General features: G+C 32.5%; 1 protein-coding gene across 2 annotated transcripts; it reads left to right on the forward strand.

The window, feature by feature from the left end:
- The first annotated feature begins 220 nt into the window (after positions 1 to 220).
- LOC133190543 (uncharacterized) lies at positions 221 to 15,856 on the forward strand. Of its 2 annotated transcripts, XM_061326228.1 has the most exons (3): positions 221 to 291; positions 781 to 869; positions 14,796 to 15,856. In XM_061326228.1, exons 2-3 carry the CDS (start codon positions 831 to 833, stop codon positions 15,660 to 15,662), a joined length of 906 nt encoding a protein of 301 aa, XP_061182212.1. In that variant the 5' UTR covers positions 221 to 291; positions 781 to 830; the 3' UTR covers positions 15,663 to 15,856. The 2 variants fall into 2 exon arrangements, with proteins under 2 accessions (XP_061182212.1, XP_061182211.1); XM_061326227.1 differs by lacking the exons at positions 221 to 291; positions 781 to 869 and adding an exon at positions 10,244 to 10,364.
- The last annotated feature ends 12,085 nt before the right edge of the window (positions 15,857 to 27,941 follow it).

A 27,941-nucleotide genomic window follows, 5' to 3' on the forward strand; every position in this document is an offset into this window, starting at 1 on the left:
TTTAGTTTTCGTGTGAATATTTAATAGGTATATAGATCCATATAGCGGGTATGTGGCGCTGTGAATAACAATACGATGTCTCCTGGTTTTATACAATAAGACATTGTCATTGCTTATTATGTTTAAGGAAAAATCGAAGAATATTCCTTATATTGTGTTCAATTGGATTTTTTTTTAAAACGTTGAAATGATTTATTTGGATTTATTTGCAGTATAATTCTCCAGTACTGTCTTCCTAGTCTGAGATTCCGTTGGCAGTTTTGGAAAACAGGAAAAAGGCAAGGACATAAGGTAATCTTTTCAACACAGAAATCGTAAACCCTTATACTCAAAGCGTGTTTGAAGCTCGTTTGTGTTTACCACGATCAATTATTCAAAACTGGTATATTTATTTAAAACATCAGAGGCCAGTGACCTAGGCGACAGGGAACTCTACTGTTTTTTTTAATTTGAGGGCTCGCTTAAATGGAGCAAAACGTAATCTAGCCGTTTAAATCATCAATACGCAACATTATCTAATATTTCAATGGAAATTCTTTGCTTTGGAGAAAAAAAAATTTAGTGTGCAAATTTAAAGGGCTCCATTTCTTGATTGCACAGAGTATTTTGCGTGTAGGGTACTTGGTTACCTATGGCGATAAGAATTCTGACAGTACAGGAAAACCTCATCATAAATCTCACCTTTCGTCAACAGTATTATTGATAGTATTGGAAAGTTGTGTAAACTTTAAAAAGTTTAAATAGACTGTTATCGTTCTTGTGTGTCTGATTCTCTTGAAGGTTTGGAAGAATGGCAGGACCTTAAGCATGCTCGAACCTTCCTGTTTTCAATGTCGCAGACTCCTGACAAATCAACCTGCGCACAATGGGTAAGTAAAACCCAGCTGTCCTCGACATTTACTCACAAATTATCTGGGTCATTATTTATATTTTGTTTTCTTAAACTTCTGCCGGCTTCTTTATTTCCACCTGCAAACCTTTTGAAATTTAGACTTTATAGCTTGCTCTCAGAATTTAAGCCGATCACATTCTTACTATAGCAATGGTGTATATGTATTCATAATTATGCAGTCATTTCAGAAGAGTGCCATTCTTAATTTCAATTGAGTGTTATAATTACTGAACTAATAATATCTCAAAAAGCGGTATTCAAATCGGGTTCTGCTTTGTTTTAATTTTCTTGAATATGTGTACTTCGTTTACAAACTAAGTCTTCATTTAAAATTAATATAGATCTACATCGCTTTGTCAAATTATTATTTAAACATTATACATTGATTAATAACAAGGAAAGCTATCTCATACAAAAAGAAAAAATAAACGATCACACCTATACAAACCAACTTCTACATTTTTCAGTGCAGTGTTTTGTATAATAAGAAAATCTTTGGTTTGTGAATTCTTTTCATTAATTTGAAATCGCTCAGTTTGCACTGAGAAAGATTTCTTAAAATTGACAAAGCAGACAAAGATTGTATTGGATCATTGCCACTTGTTCATAAGACTGTATATTTCTACAACTTTAAAAATTTCCGATCGACTATATTGACATGTGTACAAGTTAAAATATACATTTAACAAACTACTGAAATTGATAGCATTTTCGTGACAAGGGTCTCATTATTCATACATAAATTAGAGGGTCTTGTTACGGGCTCGGGATTGCGTTTTAAGAGTCGATGAACCATGTAGTGCGCTAATGAATGTTCAATGAAAAGAAAATATCATAGGTTTTAGTTTATTATAGCTTGAGAGTTCCATTGCTGAATAAATGTATTTTCATTTTATTTTTATTATCCAAAAATTGGTTAGATAATAATCATCGAATTAGTCGAAATCTATTCGTCAATGGAAATAATTTTCAAAGAATGCAAGACTACATGTATAAAGTTAAGGTTCTATTTTTGCAAATGAAACTATTAACAAATTATAGTCTATAATAAATTAGCAATTACATGTATGTTAGAGACTCTATGAGGTAAAGTAAAGTGAGCCAACTAATGCACAAAGATCCTACTTTTTAAAATGAAAATAATTGAGCTAAAATTAACAGGAAACAGTTTTAAAATTGTAAAAGTGAAAAAGCATGTACAAACGATTAAATGGTCAACAGTAATCAATACGGAAAAAATCATTTCCACAGAATACATGATTACTGAGTTCATTAACACATGTGCAATTAAAATGCAGAAAATTCAAATGCATTGGACCTATCCAGAATTCTATATACTCAGTATATTAATGAAGCTTATGTTCTTTTGATTTAACATTGTACATGTATGAGAAAGGAGCCTCGTTTCTTAAATAAAAATAACATTGGTGGAATTTAAAATCGTAGTTTTAATTGATGTGGCACTTTACTTTCCTGCTTTCTTGGTTGATTGAGTGGCCCATTTATTGAACCAACACGGGTAAGGCATAGCTGGGAAAACAATGAACTTCAAGGAAAATAAAAAAAAAAAACCTCTCGAAACTTTAAAAGTCATATCATCTTAAAATCTTTGCGATTTAAATTTCTATCAATTTCACAGATTGCTCATCCATAAGAAAATAAATTCAAAATTATTGGCAAAAACATAAAGAAGATATTCTCTATTTTTAATACTTAGCACTGTGCAGAATACTTGTTCAGTTTATAACGTATCATATTTTGTTTTGCCACTGCCTGTAAACGGTTATAAATGTATTTAATCAAATGTTGTCAGTCGTTCAGTTACTTTATTTAGGAATCTCTATACACCAATGATTTTTTTTTTTTTGGCTTTTAGAAAATTGTATCTTATAAAGATGTACATATTGTATTTATCTAATTCACAGGGTACCTACCATATTTCTCCAGAAAAAAAATGTTCAAAGATAATGAAAAACTAATGATCAGAAATTACTGTTTACGTACATGGGGGAAATACATGGAAACAATGTTTTCATGTACTCTATCTTGGTCTAATATAATGTTAAGAATAGTTTAATCTATTTCAAATTATGTCATTTGTTGTATATTTCTGTTTATTTATTTCATATCAAAGGGTAGATTGCTCTAACTGCATAAACTGCCGTATAATTAGAACTCTTCAGTGAGCAGTGTTTGAGGTTCCTTAAAAGAAAAAAAAAACCTTACTTAGAATATGAAAGCTTGGCACCATTGTGGCATATTAATGTCTTCCTTGAGAGCCGTTCATCTGTTTCGTATGGAAATCTATTCAGTATCAAAATTGGATTGAATACTTTGAACAAATCTGTTAGGTATCAGAATGTGATTGCATGGATACAAAACTTGCGAGATTTATGCATGAATTTCAATTAGAAATGAGTTTAAGTGGGGTAGTTCCGCTGATCATTGTCTTTTTAGGTGAAGAATTATTCGGGCTAGAATGAGTATGATTTCTAGTTATGAAATCCTTACAATTCAATTATTGAATGAAGCCCCTTCCCATGTATCCACTACTTTCAATTTTGGGTTAACTACACAAAGTTTACATCTATAAGTGTGTTTCTGTCTCAGTTCAAACTCATAAAGAAACTAAGACAAATTTACGTGTACAATTTTCCCTCAATGACACGAGTAGAGCCCGAGGAGGGAGGAATATCTCTGACTACGAACCTTTACCAATACCGGAACTCACGAAATTTAATTATTTTATTTTGAAAATACCTTCCCTTCCACCGAAAAAAGATTAATAAACTGGGAAAACTATGACAATTTTTCTCTTTATTATCGGACATTTGAGTAATATTCTACAAAAGTGCATTGAGCTCATTTTCGTATGTAAATAAATATTTTCGCGTTATAGCGCTAAACTTTCACGAATAAACGCGAAATTATATATAAAGTCATGTTTTTCCAGGAACCGTGATGTGATCGTATCATACGCTGTTGTGGTGCACTTTATTGTTAAATTTAATGCATTTTCCAATAGTTTTATAGCTCCTTTCCAAGAGGCTTTAATAGCCTTAAATGTCTATGATCACCCAGCCTCCTAAATGATCTAATTGTTTATGGATATTAAAGATTTTTCAAGTGCTCATTTATTGTAACCCTCAGCTAGTCAAGTTTGAGACATAAATAACGTTATATATATATATATATATATATATATATATATATATATATATATATATATATATATATATATATATATATATATATATATATATATATATATATATATATGCATTATAACGCGTAACTTTTGCGTTATAACGCGAAAAATATTTTTTTTAACCTACGAACATGAGCCCAATGGGCTTTCGTAATATTCCGTTGATACTTATCTAAAAAAAAATGCTTGCTTGCGTTTGTTTTGGAAAAGATTCATTTAAACTCTGATGACGTAAATAATTAGATTACCCATCATTATTCTGATTACGTCGATGAACAAAAGGAAGTAAATTCTAACCATAATTAGTAACATATATTGCTTTATAACTATTTTTGCACGATTAACTGCCAAGGTATGTCTATAACGTTCTATTTTGATGGACATTACCAATTTAGTTCACGTTCTTTAGTTATCATGTAAGTGCCCTTTAATTACTGGTGTTACGTAACGTTTTCTTTAAATAGTCTTCTTAGAAACTTCATACTTCGAGATTTTCTTTTTCTCTATCAAAGATGTGCGAATGTTTTTATATTTGTTTGCAGTGGAAAAGAAAATACAAATTTTATAATGTAATTATGTTTCCATAATAAAGATTACCTTTGTTATTGTATAAAGATCGGAAAAGATTGTCAGGGGTTTGTTACATGTAATAACGGATAAACGGATATATTCTTATGTCCTTTTTAATGGGAGTTTAGAGTTTTAGATTTCATAGGAAAGGATGTTAAAAAAGTCAAATAACAGGAGAGATATATACCAGTGAGTTTATATAGCTAAGAATCGTGATTAATGGTTTAATAGATTGAATTTGAAGCTTTTTAAATAACTGTAGTGTGTTTATTTTGTGGATTTCGTGGCTTTTTAAATAAAAAAAAGTTAAAGGAACGAGAACAATTATAAAAGTCGTTACTTGTCCTGGTGACCCTTTCTTACTTGAAAATGAAAACGAAATGCTAAGTCTTGATAAATGCTTATAATTTTACAGGACAGTTTCTACTGAATTTTAACGTATTCGCATTTGCTTACGGTAAACAGCTTCGGCAAGTATTCAGTACTTCGATTTTATATAACTACATGTAGTTCGATCAATTCAGATAAAACATATCAGTTTCGCAGAAATTGAAGTATATTAAAATTTCCCGACAAAGTGTAAAAGACCATATGCTCCATCGATACTTGTTTTAAGCACTACTAAATTCCCTGTAACCATGACAACGTGTAGCTGTTGTCATCTTTATTTTTTTTAATTTTATCTATGTCTTGAAATCATGAGCGAAATATTGATTTCCCAACGCTTAGTGTGACAAAGTAGTCATATAAATGATGCTCTTAAGAAAATTGTCTTACTTAAGCAGTTAACATGCTGTATTATACTGGTTCTAAAAATTCTGGTTCTTATAGGCCGGTAAAATTCGTTGTTCAGTTCATTTGATTGGAATGGTAGAGTTTTGGAAAGAATTCTAAGCAATGGACATGCATATGGACCTATGATTTTACGTACCTGTAAACTTTTATCATCCGCTAAAATGTTTTTTTATCAGATAATAACTCTTATCTTCAAATCTGTCCGTTTCTTGTCGTCCTTAATTTGATTTTAAAAAATGTCGACTTGTACAGCAGACCGAAAAAGAAATTAATAAATTAATTTAAATCTATCTATTTAAAGTTATTAGAATAAAAGTATATCCTTATAAACAATGTATTCGCCTCACTAATTAACAATTTTCAATTGCCAATGAGTACTTGAATAATTGTCAATAGTCATATATATAAGGGTTCACTCAGGTGACCAGTTATCTGTTTTTGTCCGTCGCCGTTCGCCATGCTTTAACATTTGAACATTTTCAGCTTCTTCTCTGGCACCGCTGAACCAATTTCAACCAATTATTATTGTTTTGAAAACCTTCTTCTCAAGCAACAAACTATGTGCATATAGCTACATGTATGATACACAAGGATACCTCTAACAAAATTGTGAATTTCATGGCCCCTGGGTCAGAGGCTCTGGTGAGGAGGGGGAGGGCTATTGATTATATAATGAAAATGCAATATTGCTTTGAATATCTTCTTCTCTGCTCCTAGGTATTTACCAGATTAAACTAAGTGCTTAGTTTTGATTAACAAGGATTGTAAAATGTATGGCCCCAGGGTCAGGGGTTCAGTGTTGGGGGGGGTGCTATTGATTATATTGTGAAAATACATTATTTCTCTTGTTTGGGGTGATCTATCACTTTATTTTTTTTTTTCTTCTTCTTCTATGGATCCTTTACAGTGTTGTATTATACTCAGGTGACCGTTAAGGCCCTTAAGCCTCTTGTCTTTTTTCAGAATAGTAAATTTAGATAATGAAAAACACATACCGCATGTTCTATGTATGAACAATTTCTAAAACGAGGTAAGCTATTGACAAACAAGTTGATGAAACAAGAATATCAAGAGTCTCTTTTAACGTCATCATTTCGTAAGTTCTATGGTCGATACAATGACCTTGTCAGAAAATACAATCTATCATTAAGTCATATGCTGACTGACATTTTTCATACTTCTTGTTAGGTCATTATTTACACGCTGAATTGTCAGCGGATTTTTTCCGTTATTTCCCGATCACAACAAGGCGCACACGGCGGTTGTGACCGGTCGGCAGGGGATGCTCACTCCTCCATGGCACCTGACCCCACTTCGATGTTTTTGGAGGTCCGTGTTTGCTCTGCTCCCGATTTGTATTGTTTTAATGGACTTTGGGTTTGAATACTGTTCGTTATCTCCATATTTCATACCTGTATTTTATATTAATTAAATCAATTATAAGACTTTTTTTTTAATAATATGTGATATATGTATATATCTGAATCTCATCTATATTTTTTCACTACTTAAAGTACTAGTATCTGCGAAAGACAATCTACTTTTTTTTATTTCTTGAAAAAAATGTTACTCCAGAGTTTTCAACCAAGCGCTCGGTTGTCTCCGTGATATCCGACGTTGGGGACGAGCATCTGATCACAAGAATTATAATTTTGCAATAAAGTTGCTCATTTTTTTTTTGTAAAGTTATACATGTATTTCAAAACTCTAAATATTGAAAGGCGATGCATAATTTCGGTTAACAGTGATTTTGTTTGTTTTTCCTAATTAATTAGTTTACTTTATAATTGAAACTGAACTGATTTACTGCAAAGCCATTCATATTCGAGAAATAGTTCACAAGTTACAACGACAATGTGAAAAACTCTAAAATAGTTTACCTGTAAAATAAAGTTCATCTGATAAATACGTACAATAGTTTCTTCAGTTCTGAACAATAGTTAGCAAATATTAATTAAAGATTACAAGCGAGAGTATATACATTATTTCACATTAAAATCCATTCTAAACATGTATTTTTTCATTCTTTTCGATAAACTATTTAGTTTACAGCGATGAGTACCATATGACATATCTACAGTTAACAAATCCTTAACTATAGTTTACACCTCGAAAACTGTCCAGTTTACAACAAAGTTACGTAGTTTATCCATTGCAAAACTGTTTTTGTTCATTTCTGTGAATTTGGCCTCATAAGGCCCGTAGGAAAAAAATTTAGTGCGGGTGGGGGGGGGGCTTACAATGTAGTAAAACATTTAAAAAAAAACTAGATTATATACCCTTTTTAATATAATGTAAAGAAGAATATAAGTTGCGATAACATATTTTGGATTCAAAAGTAAATTCTTTTGTACAACGGGGTCCAGAAAATCATTTTTTTGCAAGATATAATTTTTTTTAACTTGACCTTTTGATCTCAAATCAATAGGGATCTCTTTTAAGTCATTAGGTTACACACAGACAGAAAGTATATTTTTTATCTTGGCCTTCGGACCTCAAAATCAATATGGATCTCCTTTAAGACATTGAGTTATGACATAAAATAGGGGGTTGAGATAAAAAATTTCATTTCAAAAGCTCAAGGGGCTAGGGCGTTTTGAGATATCGTCCGGAAACGAAGTGTTATAGGAATGCATAAATTTCTCACCTTCACGTTTGACCTTTTGACCTCAAAATCAGTAGGCGTCTTCTTTAAGACATTGCAAGTTATGATATAAAATTTCATTGAAAAAGCTAAAAGAAAACTTAAGTTATCTGCGGGAAACTATTATCTGAAATTTGTAACTTTCTGACCTTGATCTTTGACCTTTTGACCTCAAAATCAATAGTTTTTCTTTGGGCCATAGGGAGTCGAGATATAAAATTTCTTTGCAAAAACTCAAAGGCTTTTGAGATATCATCCTGAAACGAAAGTGTTTTGGAAAATTTGAAATCACAATTTTTTTTTACCAAAATCAACAAAAAAACTTACGACTTTTCAACTCTATATACAACCATTCCCCACCATAAATGAAAGTCCAGGCTTTTTGACATCATTGACAGCTGCTTTTTCAATAAAAATGGAACTCGTAAATTTACTTACCTTGTCATTGGTCATTTGCAAAATTATTTTGTTAAAAAACATTCTGATTGTACACACAAGTAATCTGAAGCTGATATTAAAAAGATGCTTGAGTTTCTGATTGACAATATCTATGTGGTTTTTGGAGACCAGGTCTTTCAACAATCTATTGGTATTCCCATGGGTACCAATTGCGTCCCGTTATTAGCAGACCTATTTTTGTATTCATATGAAGCAGAATTTGTTCAAAATCTTATACGTGAAAATAAGAAAACACTTGCTGTGGCCTTCAACTCGACATTTAGATATATCGACAACGTATTGTCAATTAACAATGATGGTTATTTCCATTCTTATGTCGATACGATATATCCCGGTGAGCTTGAAATAAAAAAATACCACAGAGTCTGACACATCTGTTTCATATTTAAATATTTTACTAGAAAATGAAGTTAATGGTAATCTAACAACAAAACTTTATGATAAACGTGATGACTTTAACTTTTTTTCAATCATCAACTTCCCTTACTTATGCAGCAATATACCTTTATCATCTGCATACGGGGTAGATATCTCTCAGTTGATTCGATACGCAAGAGCATGCTCTAAATATGAACAATTTCTAAAACAAGGTAGGTTATTGACAAAGAAGTTGGTGAAACAAGAATATCAGCAGTCTCGTTTAAAGTCATCATTTCGTAAGTTCTATGGTCGATACAATGACCTTGTCAGCAAATACAATCTATCATAAAGTCATGAAGTTTTTTATACTAATTATTAGGCCATTTTTTACCCACTGAATTGTCGACGGATTTTTTCCGTTATTTCCCGATCATAACAAGGAGCACACGGTGGGTGTGCTCGGTCGGCAGGGGGATGCTCACTCCTCCATGGCACCTGATCCACCTCGATGTTTTAGAGGTCCGTGTTTGCTCTGCTCCTGATTTGTTTTGTTTTGTAACAGGAAAGGAGAAAATGTATGGCTGGACCGGGAATCGCACCCGGGACCCCTGCATCACTAGTCAGTTGCTCTACCGACCTACCCAGGCCGATATACACGGCCCAAACCATTACAATTTAATGGACCTTTGAGCTTGAATACTGTTCGTTATTTCCATATATATCACACAGACAGAATACCAGGCGTACGGACAGACGCAAATTATTATCCCCCACTTTCAGTAAAGGGGGGATAAAAAAGGATTTGAGGGGGCACACATCTTCAAAGTGAGAAAATACCGCAGCAGCGGCACTTCACTCTAAAGGAAGAAGAAGAAGATCTAAAGACTTATTTTCTAATGAATATGATATACTGACAAAATTATTGAGGGGGGGGGGGGGGCAACTGTAAATTTGCTTCGGCTTTTTTTAATAGTGACTTTCAGTAAAGCGGGGGACAATAAAAAGGATTTGAGGGGGTACACTTCTAAAGGCTTGTTTTCTAATGAATATTATGTACTGAAAAAATTATTGAAGGGGGGATTGTAAATTTGCTTCTTTTTTTTTTTTTAATAGTGACCCCCCTCCCGGAGGGGGGGGGGCTGATCACCATATGGATATGTGTAATTGTAATACACATAAAAAAAATATTGAAATAATACCAATGCTGCCTAAACGAATTATGGCCATAAAAAACCACGTTGGTTATTTAAATTTCAGGCTTCCGTAGTTTTATGTATTGATTGGGTAAATAGTCAGACCCGCAGAAGAGGGGTCAATGTTGTGTTGTTGACTTCCTCTCTTGGTCGCTTAGATGGGCATGTGAACGAAACATGGAGAGGGAGAACAATTTAACGTTCAGTAAGAGATTAAAGCTGAGTCTTCTGGCCATCATTCAGGTATAGTTTAGATTTCATAATTGGAAATTGATGATTTTTATTTCTCAAGCGAACTATGTGCTGTCATGGATCTTTGATTTCGAGAAAATGGCCGATCTGTTCGGGGTAGGAAAAGATCGATTTGTCAATTGCTGAAATGATCCAGAATTCGCGTGTAAATTGAAGAACAATTTCATCTCTGTTCATCATATAAAATTTTCGTATAGATTCTATGAATTTAGGGGGGAAGATGAACACGTTTCATAAAAAAAAATGACACATCGTTATGAAAATAGAGTGCATATGAACATTTGTGTATATCCAGTATCCTCGATACATAACTCTTCTTTTTCATACAAAAGTAGAGTACATGTCAAATAGGATATGGACAAGTTGTGATTTCATTTGAACATAGACATCACAGACGGGAATTCCGAAAGTAAGGTGCTGTTGAGACTGTAGAGTAGTGAGTTTTCATACACAGGCATATCCATGTATTGTGTAAAAAAACAATTCAGGACTTATGTCATTCTTTAACAGGTTGGCAACAACTGCCAAAATGGAATATAATAGCCCATTTGGGATAGAATATCTCAAATGGGGTATAAATTTACTGTGCCAAAAAAATGAAAACTTTATTTTGTCTATAAATGTCGTAAATCTGCATAAATATACATATTATAAAATGCAATGACTTCTATTTAGCAAGCAATCCTACTGTTTGTGAGATTGATCCCCATGAAGTTAACCATCTTCTGAGGGACCAATCCCCTATACAGTGAGGATCCAAGAATACGTTTTTAACAAAAGTTGTTGCTTTTTTGAATATTTTGATGTGGATTTTCAATATTTTTAGTTTAAAGAAAAACCTTCATTTTTTGCAGTACCATTTGTGATACATGTATATTCCAAATGTGTTATTATAACCCATTTGGTTCATTGGTTTTAACCTGGGGCATTGACTTGTATAAGTGTTCTTAACAGTATTACATCTCAGTCTGTTTAATTTATATTAGATTTCTTTCCGTTTCTGGAGGAGGGTGAAGAGAGAACAAAATGTTTTTCAATAGTCCTTCTTTTTCTAATTTTTTTTATTCAGTGTTTTCTTGCATGGACATATTATACTAGTAAGGACCATTATAGAGATATCTTTTCTAATAATTCATGTCACTCCTATTTTAGCCTTTCTTTGTTGAGGCATCCCCACCGGGGTAAACTCAAGAGAGAGATACTGGTACTATTTCCCCCTCAACATTTCAACAATCATCATGTCATATGATTGTACTGTAGCATTTTTTTTTCTTGGATGACATGACACTTATGGTCATGTATGTTAGCTTATTTTTTAAACTTTGGAGTAATCATGTAGAAATTTCTTGAGTTTTTTTTTTAAATTAGGCCTGGATGAATCCAAGTTTTTTCTCTGTTTAGCGTCCACCCATCTTTCAAAAACCTACCTACCTATTCGCAAAAAACACATAACCCCCCAAAATAAAACACAGACTTTATAGTCTTAAAAATGACTCCATTTAAAGCATTTCATTTCGTTAATCTAATTTTCTGGAAGAAAGATCTATTCTTCAGCAAAATCAATGTAATAAATACTTAAAATAAGCCCAATATGATTTATTGTCGACAAATACCTACAGAAATTGAAATAATTAAAAGAATTTAAAAGATTTTGACCAGATTAATCAATTTTAGGGCTCCTGATTTTGTTTGTTTTTTCTGATATGGGGTGTCAAAAACCAAGGCGCACGCGGACGCTAAACATAGAAAAAACTTGGAATGGCCTTAAGTTTTATTGTTGATTGTAATCAAATTCATGTTCCTTGTCATATACTACTCCTTAAAAAAAGAAAATGGTAAAAAAAACATTGGGATAATATTAAGAATATATAAGAACTATATAATACAGAGTTAAGAAAAAAATACAATCAAGAATTGGAAAATGTCAGAATGATTTAAGACCAAAGAAATTTTAGAATTACAAAAATATGACATTTTAAAACTCATCATTGTACTTGATAACTTGAAAAAAAAATGTTTTCAGTCCACATATTTAGCATTCATCAGAAATTATCTGGAATACATAGTAGTAGATTGTTTAACATTTAAAAGATAAAACTAAAAAAAATGATAAAGGCAAAAGTTAAGGCACTACAGTCTAATCTTTATTACAAGAGAGTTGTAAATATCAACAAAATTCTTAATATGTTAATTGTCGGCATAATTAAAGCCAATTAAATCCCACTTAATCCAAGGTCATGTTAGGACTTGTCCTTCATTAAAATGTATTGAATTTGATGAAGGATTTAAAATCTGTGCTCTGATCTTTTGTGAAGCTATTGAGTATTGACGCACTGTCTTGGACTTGCAAGTCCGGCCTTGTGTTTGAATTCTGATCTGAAATACCGGTAATCCCAAACTAGTGGACCATTAAGTGTGTACAATGTATAGCTTCTTAACCTGTTTAATTGTTCTTGAAATCAAAACAGAGACGTGATTTCAGAATAACACGTGTAATTCTGTAAGGGTCACAAAATGGAACTAAAGAGGAAGGAAAAGCAGAACATAAAATACCTGACATTTAATTAATTACCCTGGTAAACTGCAAAAAACGGTATTCAACATTGCTACTATTTGCTAAGTATTGAAGAGAAGGCTTATATGAATTGGAAGTGTAATACATGTATTAAAATACCATAAAATCAGAGATGTTTTGAAATATTGTCAATACAGTGTACATGGCAATGTATCTTGCATACTGATATCTGCATTTACTCGAGTAATTAAAAGCTTATTCCTCTATGTCAGTGATAAAAAAATTGGGAAAATGCCTTATTGTATGGAGAATTTTCTCTTTGAAGTTTAGTGGGTTAATATTGTTTAATGTACTATAATAGTATAAATTGCCTACAAAAGAAAATACAACAAACGTTGATAGTTAACACTATCAGTCTTTGGTGTGAGAAAACAGTCTTACAATTAGTTCCTTATAAAAGAGTGAATCAAAATTTCATGTAAATAAATGTACAGTAAAACTCATTTATAGTTATAAAGAACTCGGTTATAAGGGAATCTTGATTTTGAAGAATTTTTCATGACTCCCCTAAGGGATTTTCCCACTATGTTCCTTGAATATTCCTCATAAAGATGTGAAATTTGAAGTCCCAGTGACTTTCTTATAACCATCTTTTACTGCAGCTGTGTATTTATAGTTAAAAAAAAAAAACTATTTGAGACACATGTTTTACATGTAGTCTCTCCTTCTGTGAACTTCAGAAGAACCAGTTAAATTTTGCAATCCATTTCATTATGAGAACTGCTCATTTTGAAATATTGATTAGTATATACTGGATAACAAAGTGTAAACATATTGAGTAACTAAACAAAATACTTTAAAAATTAACATTTTCTACGCATCTGTTCAGAAATTCAAAAGGTGATGTAATTTCATCTGACACTGTACTTAATATTTTATAATAATGTTTTCAATGAATGTTCATAACAAAAGAAAACAAAGTCAAAAGGGCCATTTTTTTCCTCCATGAATTATGAATTACAATCTAGAAATTTGTGGAAAAGTTTTTACTTCGAATACCTGATTAAAAGCACAGTGATTGTAACCTTTATTCAGTAGTTTAAGGTGGCATTTACCACACCTATGCCTAAATCATCAGGATAAAATTTATTTTTCTATTAAATTGCGCATTTTCTTTGTACATGTTGTGTAACGTATTTTTTATTATGGTTCAGTATGTCAATGTCAACATTCTTAATAATTTGACAGTTATATGACATGTGAGGTGCTTTTGTCAAACAGTTATCATCATATGTAAATTTGTTTTTATCATTTGAAATACCTGATTTATAAAAGCATTATTTCATGTCAAGTTTTCCTGCCTATGCATAAATAAATGATGATGTGTTTCAAGATGTACAGTTTGATGTGGAGAGAACACAATTGTAGTACATATAACCATGGGAGATGGTTAATACTGTAACCATACAGAGTCAATATAGAGGTTGATTATTTCTCATAGGGATCAATAAATGTAGTTCATAATGCACCAAATGGTTCTCTAAACATATATTATGTATGATCATTAAAGTTACTACATTGCACAAATCAAATATGGGAAAAATATATTTTCTGTTCCAATTAAGACAGTATGTATGTGGTATGTGAGCATTATTTAAAGAATGCATTGAAAAACTGAATAACATGTTACTAAGTAAAAAGATGGAAGTATTCATTGGTTGATACTGAGCATCAATGCACATAATGGTACTATCTACATGTATCTATTGAAGTCTGTAATCGATTACTTACCACTGTGTGTGGCTGTATAGTTAGTGGAAAACTTGTCCCGTGACCAAAAAAAAAAGCTATTGTATCCATGGTATTACTATCTGCTTCTTTTAAAGTATCCTCTGTTGTGCTTTCAGATGCCCAGGATGCACTCCAGCTCCACCCAGTGCTGCCTGTGTGTGGTGGGAGTCTTCATGTTCCTCATGGGGGTCATCATGCTGTCAACTGGAGTATGTCTTATACTTAATTATGGCTACTTTGACAATGCATTGTTCCCCCCTGAATTACAGAGCCAGGAAGGCAAAAGAACTGTTGGTATTATACTAACTGTCTCAGGATTTGCTGCTGTTTTTATAAGTGTCCTTGTGAGTTCCATATATTTGTGTTCACGGAGTAAGACACCATCTGTGCATTCAGATGAACTTAATAATATACCAAGTTCTGGTAGAAAATCCTCTGCTGGAAGTAGAAATAAAGTTGCTTCTACTGATGCTGCAGCTCCAGTGAAGCAGAAACCATCATCCAATGCTGCACCAGCAGCATCAAAACCTCAAAATAAGGGCAAGGACATGCATTCCACAGCAGTGCCTCGTGCCCGACATCCAAGAAAACGCAAAAAGCAGAGAATACTCCAGAAGAGCAAATTAGAAGGCATCCAGGAGGCAGATGCCATTTCCAGAAAATTCTCAGAAAAAGACATCAATAGTTCTATTGATGCAACAGCCATCGATGAAGTGCACAGCGAAAAAAACTCTCAGGAAGAGAACGTAGAAGCCATAGCAATGCCAGAAGTGTTTTATAGTGCAAGTGATAATACTGTGTTAGTCTCATCTTCAAATTCCGTAGCATCTAGTGATGACTTGCCACAAGTGGACAATCCAGCATATACAGAAGAAAAAATCAGGAAAGACTATGACCAGTCTTCCACATCAAGTGGATTTACTGGGTCAGAGAAAACAGACAGTCTCTACAAAGTAGAGGCAAGTATTGATCACCCTATGTGATTGTACAAGGCAAGGATTTAAAAAAAAATTAAGGGGGAGGGGGAAACATAAAACTTCACTTCATGTAGTCTACTGCAGATTAAGAAGGACATTTCTTCATCAGCAAGGAAGCTGGTCTTCCTCCCCATAAATATATATAAAAGTAGTTCATATTTACCAAATATATATGTTTGAAAACTTATAATGTGATAAAAGATATCAGTGCTATTACATGTACATGCTGCATATTGCTTTATATGTGATAGAAATCCCAGTCCACTTGAAATGGAAAGTGATAATATGATGCTGTGCATTATAAGTAGTGTTATAAACTTCACATTGTTTTCTTATTGATATGGCATTTACAAAAAAATCATTTTTTATGGAATTAATATAAGCTGGCCCCAATCTTTTCTGCTATTTTTTCAAATTTCAATATCAGATGAACTAGGTAGATATTTTCTGAAGAGTTACTTGTCTGTTATTGATATTCTAGTGTAGGCAATATTGGAGGATGTATTATTTTAGAAATACTGCTTATTTTAAGTGATTTAGTAGATTTATTTATTATTTTCTTTTTGACTTAATTCAGATATATTTTTCTTTGGTTAAGTAGAAACGGTTAAGTCACCGTTAAGTGTTGCATTCTGTACCATATTATACTCTCTGTGACTCAAGAAAAGGGGGATGTGAACTTCCTGTCATTTTTTTTTAAAATGATAATTGAGGATGCATCTTCCAATCATGGTTTTGTCTCAAAATAATGATACTAGGCTGTCAGCATGATTTGGCATGGAGTTGTAAGTATTTGTATCTATATACTGCTGAAGACGACAAGGTCACTGCCAAATGTAGTTGGTGTGTTGTAAATCCAGTTGTTCATTTTGTTTTGATGTTGTGTACATTTCTTTGATGTTTGATGTCATTTTTGTTTTTGTTGTATGTTGGTGAATCAATGTGTAATCAATTCTAATAGAACTTTGTATACACTTAACATACTGATGAGAGAGAGACTCCATGTTAAATACAGGTCCTGGAAGCAAATTTTTTTTTGGGGGGGGGGGGGGGGCAACCTAACAGAAATTCCTTGAAAAAAAGGTAATCAGGTGATAATATTAGAGGGGACACAATCATAAATTAGTTTTTTTCTATTGTGTAGTATATACCATACTTTAAAAATTATTATGGGAAGGGGCACAACCCATACCCTAAAGGCCAGACAAATATCTCGAGTATGCCTTTGAAGGGTGTAATCTACAGATGCATCTGTCCACCATGTTTCAAAACGGATTGATTTTCTACTGCTTCTTTTCCTGCTACAGAATTAAAACCTGTATTTGATTCATTATCTTTATAATCAAAACCAACATTCTGCTGCAATGATCCTGTAAAATATGTAGTACATGTCTAAAATGTGTTATATATGGTTTTAAAACACATATCTATTGTACCTTTTTCTCTAGATTAAAGTATTGCAAACATTTTTTTTTGTTTTAACACTGAGAATCTGATATGCTCCACATCCTTATTGTAAACTCAATTTATTACTTTTGAAAATTTTCTCGAGCATTTCAAAACAAGAAAATATTGAAAATTCATTAAATTCCTAAATGATAAATACAAATACTGTGGTTATACAGGGATAAAAATTATATAATTACATGCTTTGTTAAATTTTTGTTCTTTGTTTAATGTTTTTAGTTTTGTTTCAACAATGAAAATCATAGATTAAGTTCTGGACACTGATTTGCCTATGACTTTGTCATGAATATAAAAAAAATTGTGATATTTAAAGTGGACAGCCATGTCAATGCAATGTTTCATCATTTGAAAATTTTCCCTCTACACACTAGTGACAATGCATGTTCCAATATCAAAACCTTTGTATTAGCCATTTTCAATGATACACTGTATGAAACATTAATCATTTATTTTGCAATGTCTTGACAGGGTTATAGAGGCTGATGTATGATTGTTCTGTCTACAATTAATTTTTTTTTTTTGTTTTATTTATTTTTTTTTTGGAAATGTACCTTTAACAGTGATAATGTTATTGTTATTATTTTTATGAAGGAAAATAAACTCGAAATACTACATTTTGTTCAGTTCTTAACATGCAGGGAACATTTTTAATAGAGTTCAGTATGTTCATAGATTTGCAAGTGTTGTTTGAACTAAGAGGAAAAAATACAGTAAAACATGTTTATTATATAGTGCAAAGTGTCATAGTTGAACAATCTTGATCCATTATAATAATAATTGGTTATATTTGATGTTCATACACATGTAATAATAATACAAAGGGAATGGAAATCGCTTCACTGTCCATTGAGTCAAAGGCTCAAGAGAGCTGTTTCAGTAGAAGAGTGTCCGTACTTCCATTTGTTGTGTTTTGTCTGTAATCTTTTCACATTTTCAACTTCTCCAGAACCACAGGACCATCTCAAACAATTTTATCCTAAGTATCCTCTAGCAAATAAACAGCTATGCCCTTCAAAGGAAGGTAGAATAGATAGAATATAGTGGAGTCATTTAAAAATGTTCATCTCAAGAACCACTAGACCAGAGAAGGCAGGGCTTACTTAGGGATATCCGCTTCTCAGCCAGGAATGATTGAAATTATTATTTAATTTAAAAGTCTCAAAATGAAGCTAGAATTGGAAATCTTTTCATGCAAAATTTTAATTTCATGTATCTCAATGGGATCCAAAGTTTCTTGTAAATAAGTTGAGATTTATATCCCATATAAGTACAAGTAAAGCATATATTTTAATTAGGAAAAATGCATAGCTTGTGCTTTTATTTGCGTTTCCTGAAAATATACCCAAGATTTGATAATTTTTCCTATATAATATGATTAACTATAGTGATATACTATGAAAGAATACTATATATATATATATATATATATATATATATATATATATATATATATATATATATATATATATATATATATATATACTTTATGAATTCAGAGACATTTCTGTGAACATTTTCAATCACTTAACTGCTGATTTTCAGTACCTGAGGGTCGGACTCCCTGAAGTGAAGATTCAAAGGATGACTGCACTTAACGCCTGTTTTTGGGTCTTTTTCGGTTGCTTTTATATCTAAACTTTATTTCACTTTTGTATGTTTATGAGAGAATCCTGTCAACTTGAAACCAAATTTAAATCTTAAAATGATTTTATACTGTGATACAATAAAATTATTCAATGTTTTTTGTCCTTAGTGTTTTCCAAATATAGTGAATTTACAGTTAACTGCCCTTGATTGAACATTTAGATATGCATGAGAGGTGGAGCTAACATTGTAAATATGGGTCTTAAATTAGACTTGATAAATAACAATGACATGTTTGAAATAAAGAACATGATCACTCTTTCCAATCTCCCTCTCCATTCTGAATGGCACAAATACACTTCTGACAAAGGTTTCAAAACGAAACTAACAATATGAGCACGTCAATGTAATTTAAGCAGATTTTATATCAATGCCAGATGACTTAACGTGTTCGAACACAATATCCTAGTTAGCACAAAACATGCTACCTTACAAGTCACGTGACGGAATTTGGTATTCACAAAGTTACCCGAGGCAGGACATCACGTGGTGAATTATAATACTCAACATGTCACAATCCTTGGTTACAACACAGAGAGCGAGTGTAAGAAGAGGCAGTTTTTTCTCTTTTTAACCATGAGCGCATGTTTGTCTATTAATCTCCTTTTGACACATTATTATTTATGCAAATATACAACTACTGTGAAACGGAGAACAATAGACAAACATGCGCTGACTATGTATAAAGTCAGTAAAAAAGTGGGCGTCCTCATTATCGTACGGAGATTCAAGAAATTGTGATGACCCCTGCCTTTGAAAACAGATTCAAACTTCGTAAATACACACTTTTATTAAACGTAATTACATAAAGTTGTAGATTGGATGTTGACCATTCTTGCAATGAAAAGGAAAATGCTTGTTTTGAAAGTTTATTTTGTCGCTAATTTCGCATGTCCTTAAGTGCAGTCATCCTTTATTCAGTTCATGGCCATAGGGGCTAGGATGGGGCCACAGTAAGGGGTAAAAGTTTATATAGGAAAAAATCGTATATCTTCATAGGAATATCGAGGGAAAAAATCTCATGGATAACAGGCACAAGGTGATTCATGTGAGTGATGTGGCCCATAGGCCACTTTTTTTCTTTTCAAAAAATCGCACACACATCAAGAATTCATTAGCTTGTTGAACTTATTTATGCTCATCAGACCTTTTCTTTATTGATTAATTTGTTTATGTGAATGAAATGCCTGGAGCTTTTTATGAAGTATTAGATAAATATACCCGACTCAAAATTATGGCAGGGAATTTTACCCAATAAAAACTGATGTATATTTCATTAGTCAAGGATTCGCCTTGTAAATGGGTAGAGATCGTGGGTTACACATATAGTTATTTTATTGCAAAATCAAGCACTGTTGTGGTGAATAATTACACTTGGTTGATCATTGCTTCACTCGTGTGGCTATTCGTAATATTGACCTGGGTATGTTGATAGGGAGCGTCCCTGACAACGGAAGTTCTGCACGATGTGTTTAGCGTTTTGATACTGTTCGTACAGATAGCAATGATAACCTTTTGCATTTTTACGGTTGAATTAGTTTTTGGCTGTCAGCAGTTTTACAAGGCGGTGGTCTAAAATGGTGCAGGTTTGGGTTTATCCTTTTTAAAAACTTGTAACATTACTTAAAGGAATAAAAATATATACATGTAACAAGTACATATTACATGTATAATTTTAATGAATTCTTTTTTTCTGTATTTAGAATTAGTGAAAAATACAACTTACCCAAGTTTGTTACTATGGTCTCGATTTAAAGAGAAAAAAAGATTGTAAATTTTAATTAACAATAGCTTCTAATTTTGTGGCAGTACCTCATAAGTATTTATACATGTATCTGTTAATCAAAAGTTTGAAAAAAAATTTTCTCTCTTTTTATCCTAAGACAACTACGTATCTATACAAAAGGGGGTATCAACAAACGCAACAAGATACCAAGATTATTTGATAACATTACTGAATAGTTCCTTATGAGACGAAAAACAAAGAGAATGTTAAAGTGAAATAAATACTGCAGTGGAAAATGAAGCCCTATATTATTTAATTTGCAGCTCTCCACTGGCAAGTGGTGGCGTCTCCATATGAGTGAAAACTTAGGACGTTAAGCAATAAACAAACAAAAACAATTCACAAAATAATTTACTGAAATCCAAACACCGTAATATTAAAATATAGTACCAGATGCTGTAAAGTGCCTCACTCATTTTATGTTTGCTCAAGAATTAAGCGAGATATATATGTACAATTGACAATATTTCATAGGTAGCTAGGGATTCATGAGATAAAACGGGATGTGTGTTTCTTGAAAGTCTTTGTGTTTACAATAGAGGACCTCTGAATCTAGAGAGTGTCATAAAACCAACAGAAACAAACCACAATCCGAACTAAGAAAGGCAAACAAGACTTAACCTTTCCAAAGTCAAAACTATATCTCCCAGAGTAGTGACTAATAGTGTAAATAATGTAAATAATTGGAACTTGTGTATTTAAGATATATTGACCCAATAAACTATAAGTTAATGAGGAAACATATCAAGGACTATACAAGACGGACCAATCCGGCAGCTGCCAACTGCAAAATTATCTTTAAAAAAAAACAAATGCAGAAGAGAGTGTCCACAATATTTTTAAAGTCATTCATTTAGCATACTGAAATATAATGTGAAAATTGAAACATGCAGGACTAGGTTAAAAAAAACATAATTATGTTCAAGTAATATTCCTTTGCTATTTCATATGCACTTAGCTTAATTGTAACAAATGATATTTATAAATAATTCATAGAAAAAATGTTAAGGATTTGATGCTGGAATTTCAGCAAGGTGTTTGTCTCATTTTAAAAAACGGAAATTTAATACAGCTACCACGATAAACAGATAATCAAGCGTCATGACGATAAAACGCATCAAAACAAACTTTGGAAAATCCAATTCGTGAAATCGCAGCGAGGAACAAACGCAATGCAGAGATCATAAATGTATAAATATAGCAATGACTTTTAGTCCAGTTATATTTGCCTGTGCTATTTTCGAAAAGTGGGCGTCAAGCTTATGAAGTTAATCCAACTGTTATTGATAAAATTTACTACTTTGACTAAATAGGAGAATAAAGATACGCAGGAGATTGGTTTTGATTTGAGCATTTTTTTAATACCATTTTTATTTATTTCAAGTTCGAAAATAAGTTGAACATAAAAAGAACTTATAAAAAGTATTTGCATCCATTTCCTGAAGTCTTGGAAAAATTTACTAAAAACTTAGCAATCGACCAAAAATGACTTCCCTCATCTTCAGAACCCACGGGTTTTCTCTCCGTGGGGTTCCGACGATGGACTTCCCTGTAATTACTAAATTATACAGTGCTGTGTAAATGAACCCCTTCTAAACCAGCTAATATTTTTAACAATTCAATTTTTGTTAACATTTTTATGAACAAGATGTGTTTGTGAAACACTGATGCCCCCGTATGGCAATTTATAGTGAAGGTTAAACTTTCTCAAATGCAAATCAAATATGTTGGTACCCAAAGTAAGTTCTTGTCCCGAGGAATATACCTGTGAAATATGAAAGCCCTAGCCGTAACCACTGAAAAGATATGGAAAAGGTTTTAAATTTTCAAAGGTAAGTCAAACATCGAGGTCAAGGTCAATGATCAAAATTAATGGTGCCCAAAGAAAGGCCTTCTCACAAGAAATACACATGTGAAATATGAAAGCCCTAGCACCAACCGTTCAAAAGATATGGCCAAGTTTAAAGTTTATCAAAAGTAGGTCAAGCTCCAAGGTCAAAGTTGTTGGTATCTTTAAGTAAGGTCTAGTCACAAGGATTACATATGTGAAGTATGAAAGCCGTAGCACCAACTGTTCAAAAGTTATGGCCAAGGTTAAAGTTTTCCAAAAGTAGGTCAAACTCCAAGGTCAAGGTCAAAGGGTCAAAGTTGTTGGTATCCAAAGAAAGGTTTTGTCACAAGGATATGAAAGCACCGATCATTCAGTAGATATGGCCAAGATTAATTTTTTCAAAAGTAGGTAAAACTCCTAGGTCAAGTCAAAGGGTCAAAGTTGTTGGTATCTAAAGGAAGGTCTTGTCACAAGGATTACACATGTGAAGTATGAAAGCCCTAGCACTAAATGTTCAAAAGTTAGGACCAAGGTTAAAGTTGGGTAAAATTTTGTAAAACTGGGTCAAACTCCAAGGTCAAGGTCAAATATGATGGTACCCAGAGAAAGGTCACAAGGAATACACATGTGAAAGATGAAAGCCATAGCTCCGACCAATCAAAAGTTATGGGCAATGTTGAAGTTTTCGCGGACAAACAGATAAACAGACAGACAGACGGACGGACATGGCAAAAACTATATACCCCCGAATCTTCGATACGGGGGCATAATAAAAAAGCTATCATTAAATCAATTACGCACTATTATTGAGAGTGCCCTTATTGTAATTTACAACACGATCTTTTTATGAGTTTTTAATTTTAAAATCAGGAATAGGCCTATAAACCACAAAGTATCATAATCACATAGAGCTTAAGTATATGTATAAAACCACTCTCTTGATAAAATAATTGCAGAGTTCTTGTCTTTTTACTTAGACTGTATACAGGGAAATTTCGTACCGTGTTAATTTCGCCCTTTCACATTTGCAAGCAATTTTGCCTCGTTTTAAATTCTCCCAGTCACAGTTCTGTTAAAGAAATTAAACTGTTCTTTGAAATCGCTCGTTTCAAATTCGCCCAACTGTGAATAGGGCGAAATTGGCGAAAATAAAACTTGGGCGAAAATTCCCATGCATATAATATTTATCTAGATAGCAATGCAAAGTCCATGCTAAAGCAAAATCGTCTATCACCTCTGTGTTCCAGTTTATTTTAAGATGTATGTTATGTCATTCGATAAGCAGGGATCAATTATATTGACACATTCTACTATTGCTAACCCTGTTTTCTGTATCGTCATTTGCAATCCATGCAGAGCACGCTTATTTTACCTCGCACCGATGTTATTTTGGGGACTACTTTGTGCATAGGCTGTCATTTCAAAGTCTACGTTACTGAATAAGTGGCTTCCACTTGCAATATCGTCGTCTTCGCAGATGTATATATCGCTTATCCCATAAACCCTTTCGTCGTCCACGTTGTTACGGAAACACCAACAACAAATATTTCTCTTGCGTCGTTCACGCTGGTAAATGACAATAGATATACATATAAGAGTTCCTCCAAATAATATCAAGAGCGCACCACTGGCGACCAGCGTCTCCAAGGACACAAGATCAAATATCAAAATCTGCTTCAGTCCGTATATAAGCAAGAAAACACCAACATTTGTAAAGAAGATTGCAAGTAATGCAAGACAACCATATACCTCCTTTGAGAGAAATCGAATTGTTTTCTTGGCGATTGTTTCAGACCTTCGTCCCCGGGGAAAAGTTGAATGTATCATATTTGAATAACTATGCTGTTGATTTTTTCACGTGCCTCATGTATAATCTCATTGTTAAGTATATATACATATGTATATTGTAGACTGAGATGTATTTTTATATGGAATGTGAATGTACTTGTGAAGAAACAGCTGTCACCCTCAAGATAGAAATCAATGGAATTGACACTGTGACTAAGCCCATTTGTCAAAAGATATTTGAAAAAAAAATAATGTCTAAGTCTGCATGTACGATGTGTAATAATGTCTATTTGAATGGAGTTAGAAATAACTACATTTATAACAAGTTAAATTAATGCAAAGCATCAATCGGCCGCAAAAATATGTTTGGCATTTTAAAGTATTTCCACAAGAAAGAGACCAAAGAAATAAATTCTAAATAGAAAAAGTGTATGATATATTTTTACACTTACCTTGCATGTACTTTTCTGTGCATTTTTTATACTTTAATTTTCAGTGATCAATTGTTAAATATTCACGAAATAAATAAATTCATGGATATGAAAATTGGACTGAGATAAAAGATAGGAAAGTATAATCTATTAAATTATTTGATTCAAAGACAAATGCAACAAATATCTGAAATGACTGAATGCTAACAAAAAAAAACTTCACGTACTGATACCATGGATCTTTCTCACGTGAGAATACCGATCAATGTTGTGTTAGATATGTATCAAAGTAAATGTGAAGTGCAGAAAGAAATTTCATTGTGTCATTTGCAACTGCAGTGTATTCAAGTCAAAATTCAGTTCTTCTTAAACTTTTTACAATTTATTTAATTACTCTTAGGCACTGTAATTCATATCCGGAAACTCAATACGTTTTATTTTATATCTTTCGCTAGCCCATGTTGGAGAACAGTTCATGTAGCAACTTTTTTAAAAAATCATAAATTGATAAATATCTGATGAGAAATGAAAAACAAATGGAAAGTAATAACAACCATTTACACGTAGTATTAAGCAAATTTTTAGAATTTTTATTCCCAACTTTTATGTATTTTATAAATAAGACATTATTCCAATGAAGCAATGAAAAAAATAACGTCTCCTTTCCCCATGTGCACATTCTAACACAAGCACAAATAGATTGGCCGCTGCTGCGGCCGATAACAAACATTCTGTCAGCGATGCGAATAAGTAATATCACTTATTCAACGTACATAAGTGATATCAATTATTGAACCTAAATAGATGATATCACTTATAAAACATTTATAAGTGATATGTATTATTTAACGTGAATATTTGATATTACTTATTCACATAAATCTATTAGATGATATCACTTATTGAACATGAATTAATAGATGATTGAACATTATATAAATATTGCATGTAGTTGAGTGTAACGTTGAAAATTTTCACCCCAAGAAAACTATATTATTTGACGTGAACACTTGATTCACTCATCGAACACGGAATAGTTAATATCATTTATTGGAATAGATTGTCACTTATTCAACATGGAATAGATGGCATCACTCATTCATCAATAGGTGATGTCACTCATTTGAAGCGGTATGTCACATATTCGAATAGGTAATATCATCTAATCATATTGAATTGGTGATATCGTAGAAAAGAGGATATCGCTTAATCCAATAGAATATCATTGAATACATAGAGAATAATACATACTCTTTTCCATATCACATCCTGTATCACCCCGAGACACCGATATCAGCCACCAGGCCCGAGGGCTGATATTGGTCGAGGGCTGATACAGGATGTGATGTGGAAAAGGGTATGTTTTATTATGTTTATTACATACTTAGTAATAAAATGCACACATCAATTCGAGAGGAAAAAAACAATAAATAATCATGCACTGACTTCTGACATGTACATAGCATATTGTATTAAAGAACAGAAAGTACCAAAAAATATGTGTATCACCACAAGTACTGTTTTTAAGGTTTAATTTACTAGGGGTGTGATATTGATCCATATCGGCCCTGCAGATCCATATCAGCCCTTCAGGGCTGATACGGCTATTGTGACGTCAAGCATATCGCATATACAAAAATTCCTGTATTTATTTACTAAGTATGTAATAAATAGAGAATAATACATGGCAAAATCTGTATCACACCCTATATCAACCCGAGACTCCAATATCAGCCCGAGGGCCGAAGGCCAGAGGGCTGATATTGGTCGAGGGTTGATATTGGGTGTGATACAGATTTTGTCATGTATTGTTGTTTTTATTATATATTTGAAAATAGTGTCAAAAAATCATATATAAACCTGTAAATTGATTAATTCTTAATAATTGAATATGTTCTTTTTTTTCGTTGAATTTCCTTTCTCATTATTTTTTTCCAAAGGCAATGTTTACAGTGATAAGAAATGAAATAATTATAAATTAAACAAAGAATTATTTTGAATAGCATAAAATATCTGATGAAAATTTACAATTTAAATAAACTTTATAAACAAATAATAGAAAAAGATCCGAGGTACTCTGAATGAAAAATACAGAGATGTTCCGGAAAGGTGTAATAAAGGATGTGATAAAGGGTAAAATAAAGGGTGTTGATACAGGGTGTGTAATACAGGGCGCGTGCCTGTGTTCATATCAGGGATGCAAAAATCCTGTATTATTGAACAAATATATAATAAAAGAAAATATCCAAAAAAGCACCTGAGAGTCGTTAAATGAAGTATAGAATGGAACCTCTGTAAATGCAGGCACGATAATGCCTCGGTTTATTCATCTCGATTTCGTATTTTTTATTATTATAAAAAATGAAGTTAGAAATATGATGTCAAAGAGAAATTTATTTCCTCGGTTGCAAAAAAATGTTGCTTCGATAATGTAATGCTTGATTAACTTCATTCGAAAGGCTGATGAATCACTGGAATCGATATTGAATTACCCACTGCATATAGGAAGCATGCATGCAAAACCATGGATGAATTACTTTAACTAAATCGGCTTTGAGTAAGTACAATTGTACTTAATAATATGCGTCATTTGCATGGTCGGCACCCGTATACGCTGCCAAAAAATGAGGTTACTACAAGACGTTATAAATGATTAGTATCTTTATTGTTCCGTAGAAGCATTGATTTTAACTGAAGTAATAAAAAAATCTCACGAATCTATTCTCTGGGCATTATATACTAGATGTATGTTTAGTCGACTTGAAAGACCAAACTAAAATTCGTTCACCGAATGACACAGCTAGAATAAATGTTGACCAACCTTTGAATTCTATAGCCCAAGAGTTTTAAGTTCTAAAACACGATAGGCATTTAAGGGATGTGTGAATGGTTGGACAATTTAACGAACCAAGATCTATAAATACTCGTAATTAAAGGTGAAAATCTGTTTCAAGGAGGATGCCAATTTTACAGTAATAGACTTTCGTTGATGTATAGGCCCTTTGGTTGTGTACCAATATAAGACTGATATGGAAAACGATTGATCAGAGCGATCTTTAAACAAACACAGTTCCGATCTTTGGCGTTCCGGGTACACTGTGTTTGATTTGTATTTGATTTCCCCTGATACGCAAACATAAACTTATCTTAAATAAAAAAAAGATTGAAAAGCAAGTCTTATTAACTTTTAGATTTAAAAAAAAAAACACGTACATTAGATACAAATCAAATTTTATTTTCCATGGAAAGTTTGCATTTGAAAGTAACATGAAGCAGAGAGAAAGACTTCAAAATAATGACAAAATGCAGTTCTGGTAGCTAGCTCTAAAAGTTATTTC

This window comes from Saccostrea echinata, unplaced genomic scaffold (genome assembly GCF_033153115.1).
Source record: "Saccostrea echinata isolate AGI-Se365-2 ecotype Australia unplaced genomic scaffold, CSIRO_AGI_Sech_v1 ptg000022l, whole genome shotgun sequence".
Taxonomy (NCBI): domain Eukaryota; kingdom Metazoa; phylum Mollusca; class Bivalvia; order Ostreida; family Ostreidae; genus Saccostrea; species Saccostrea echinata.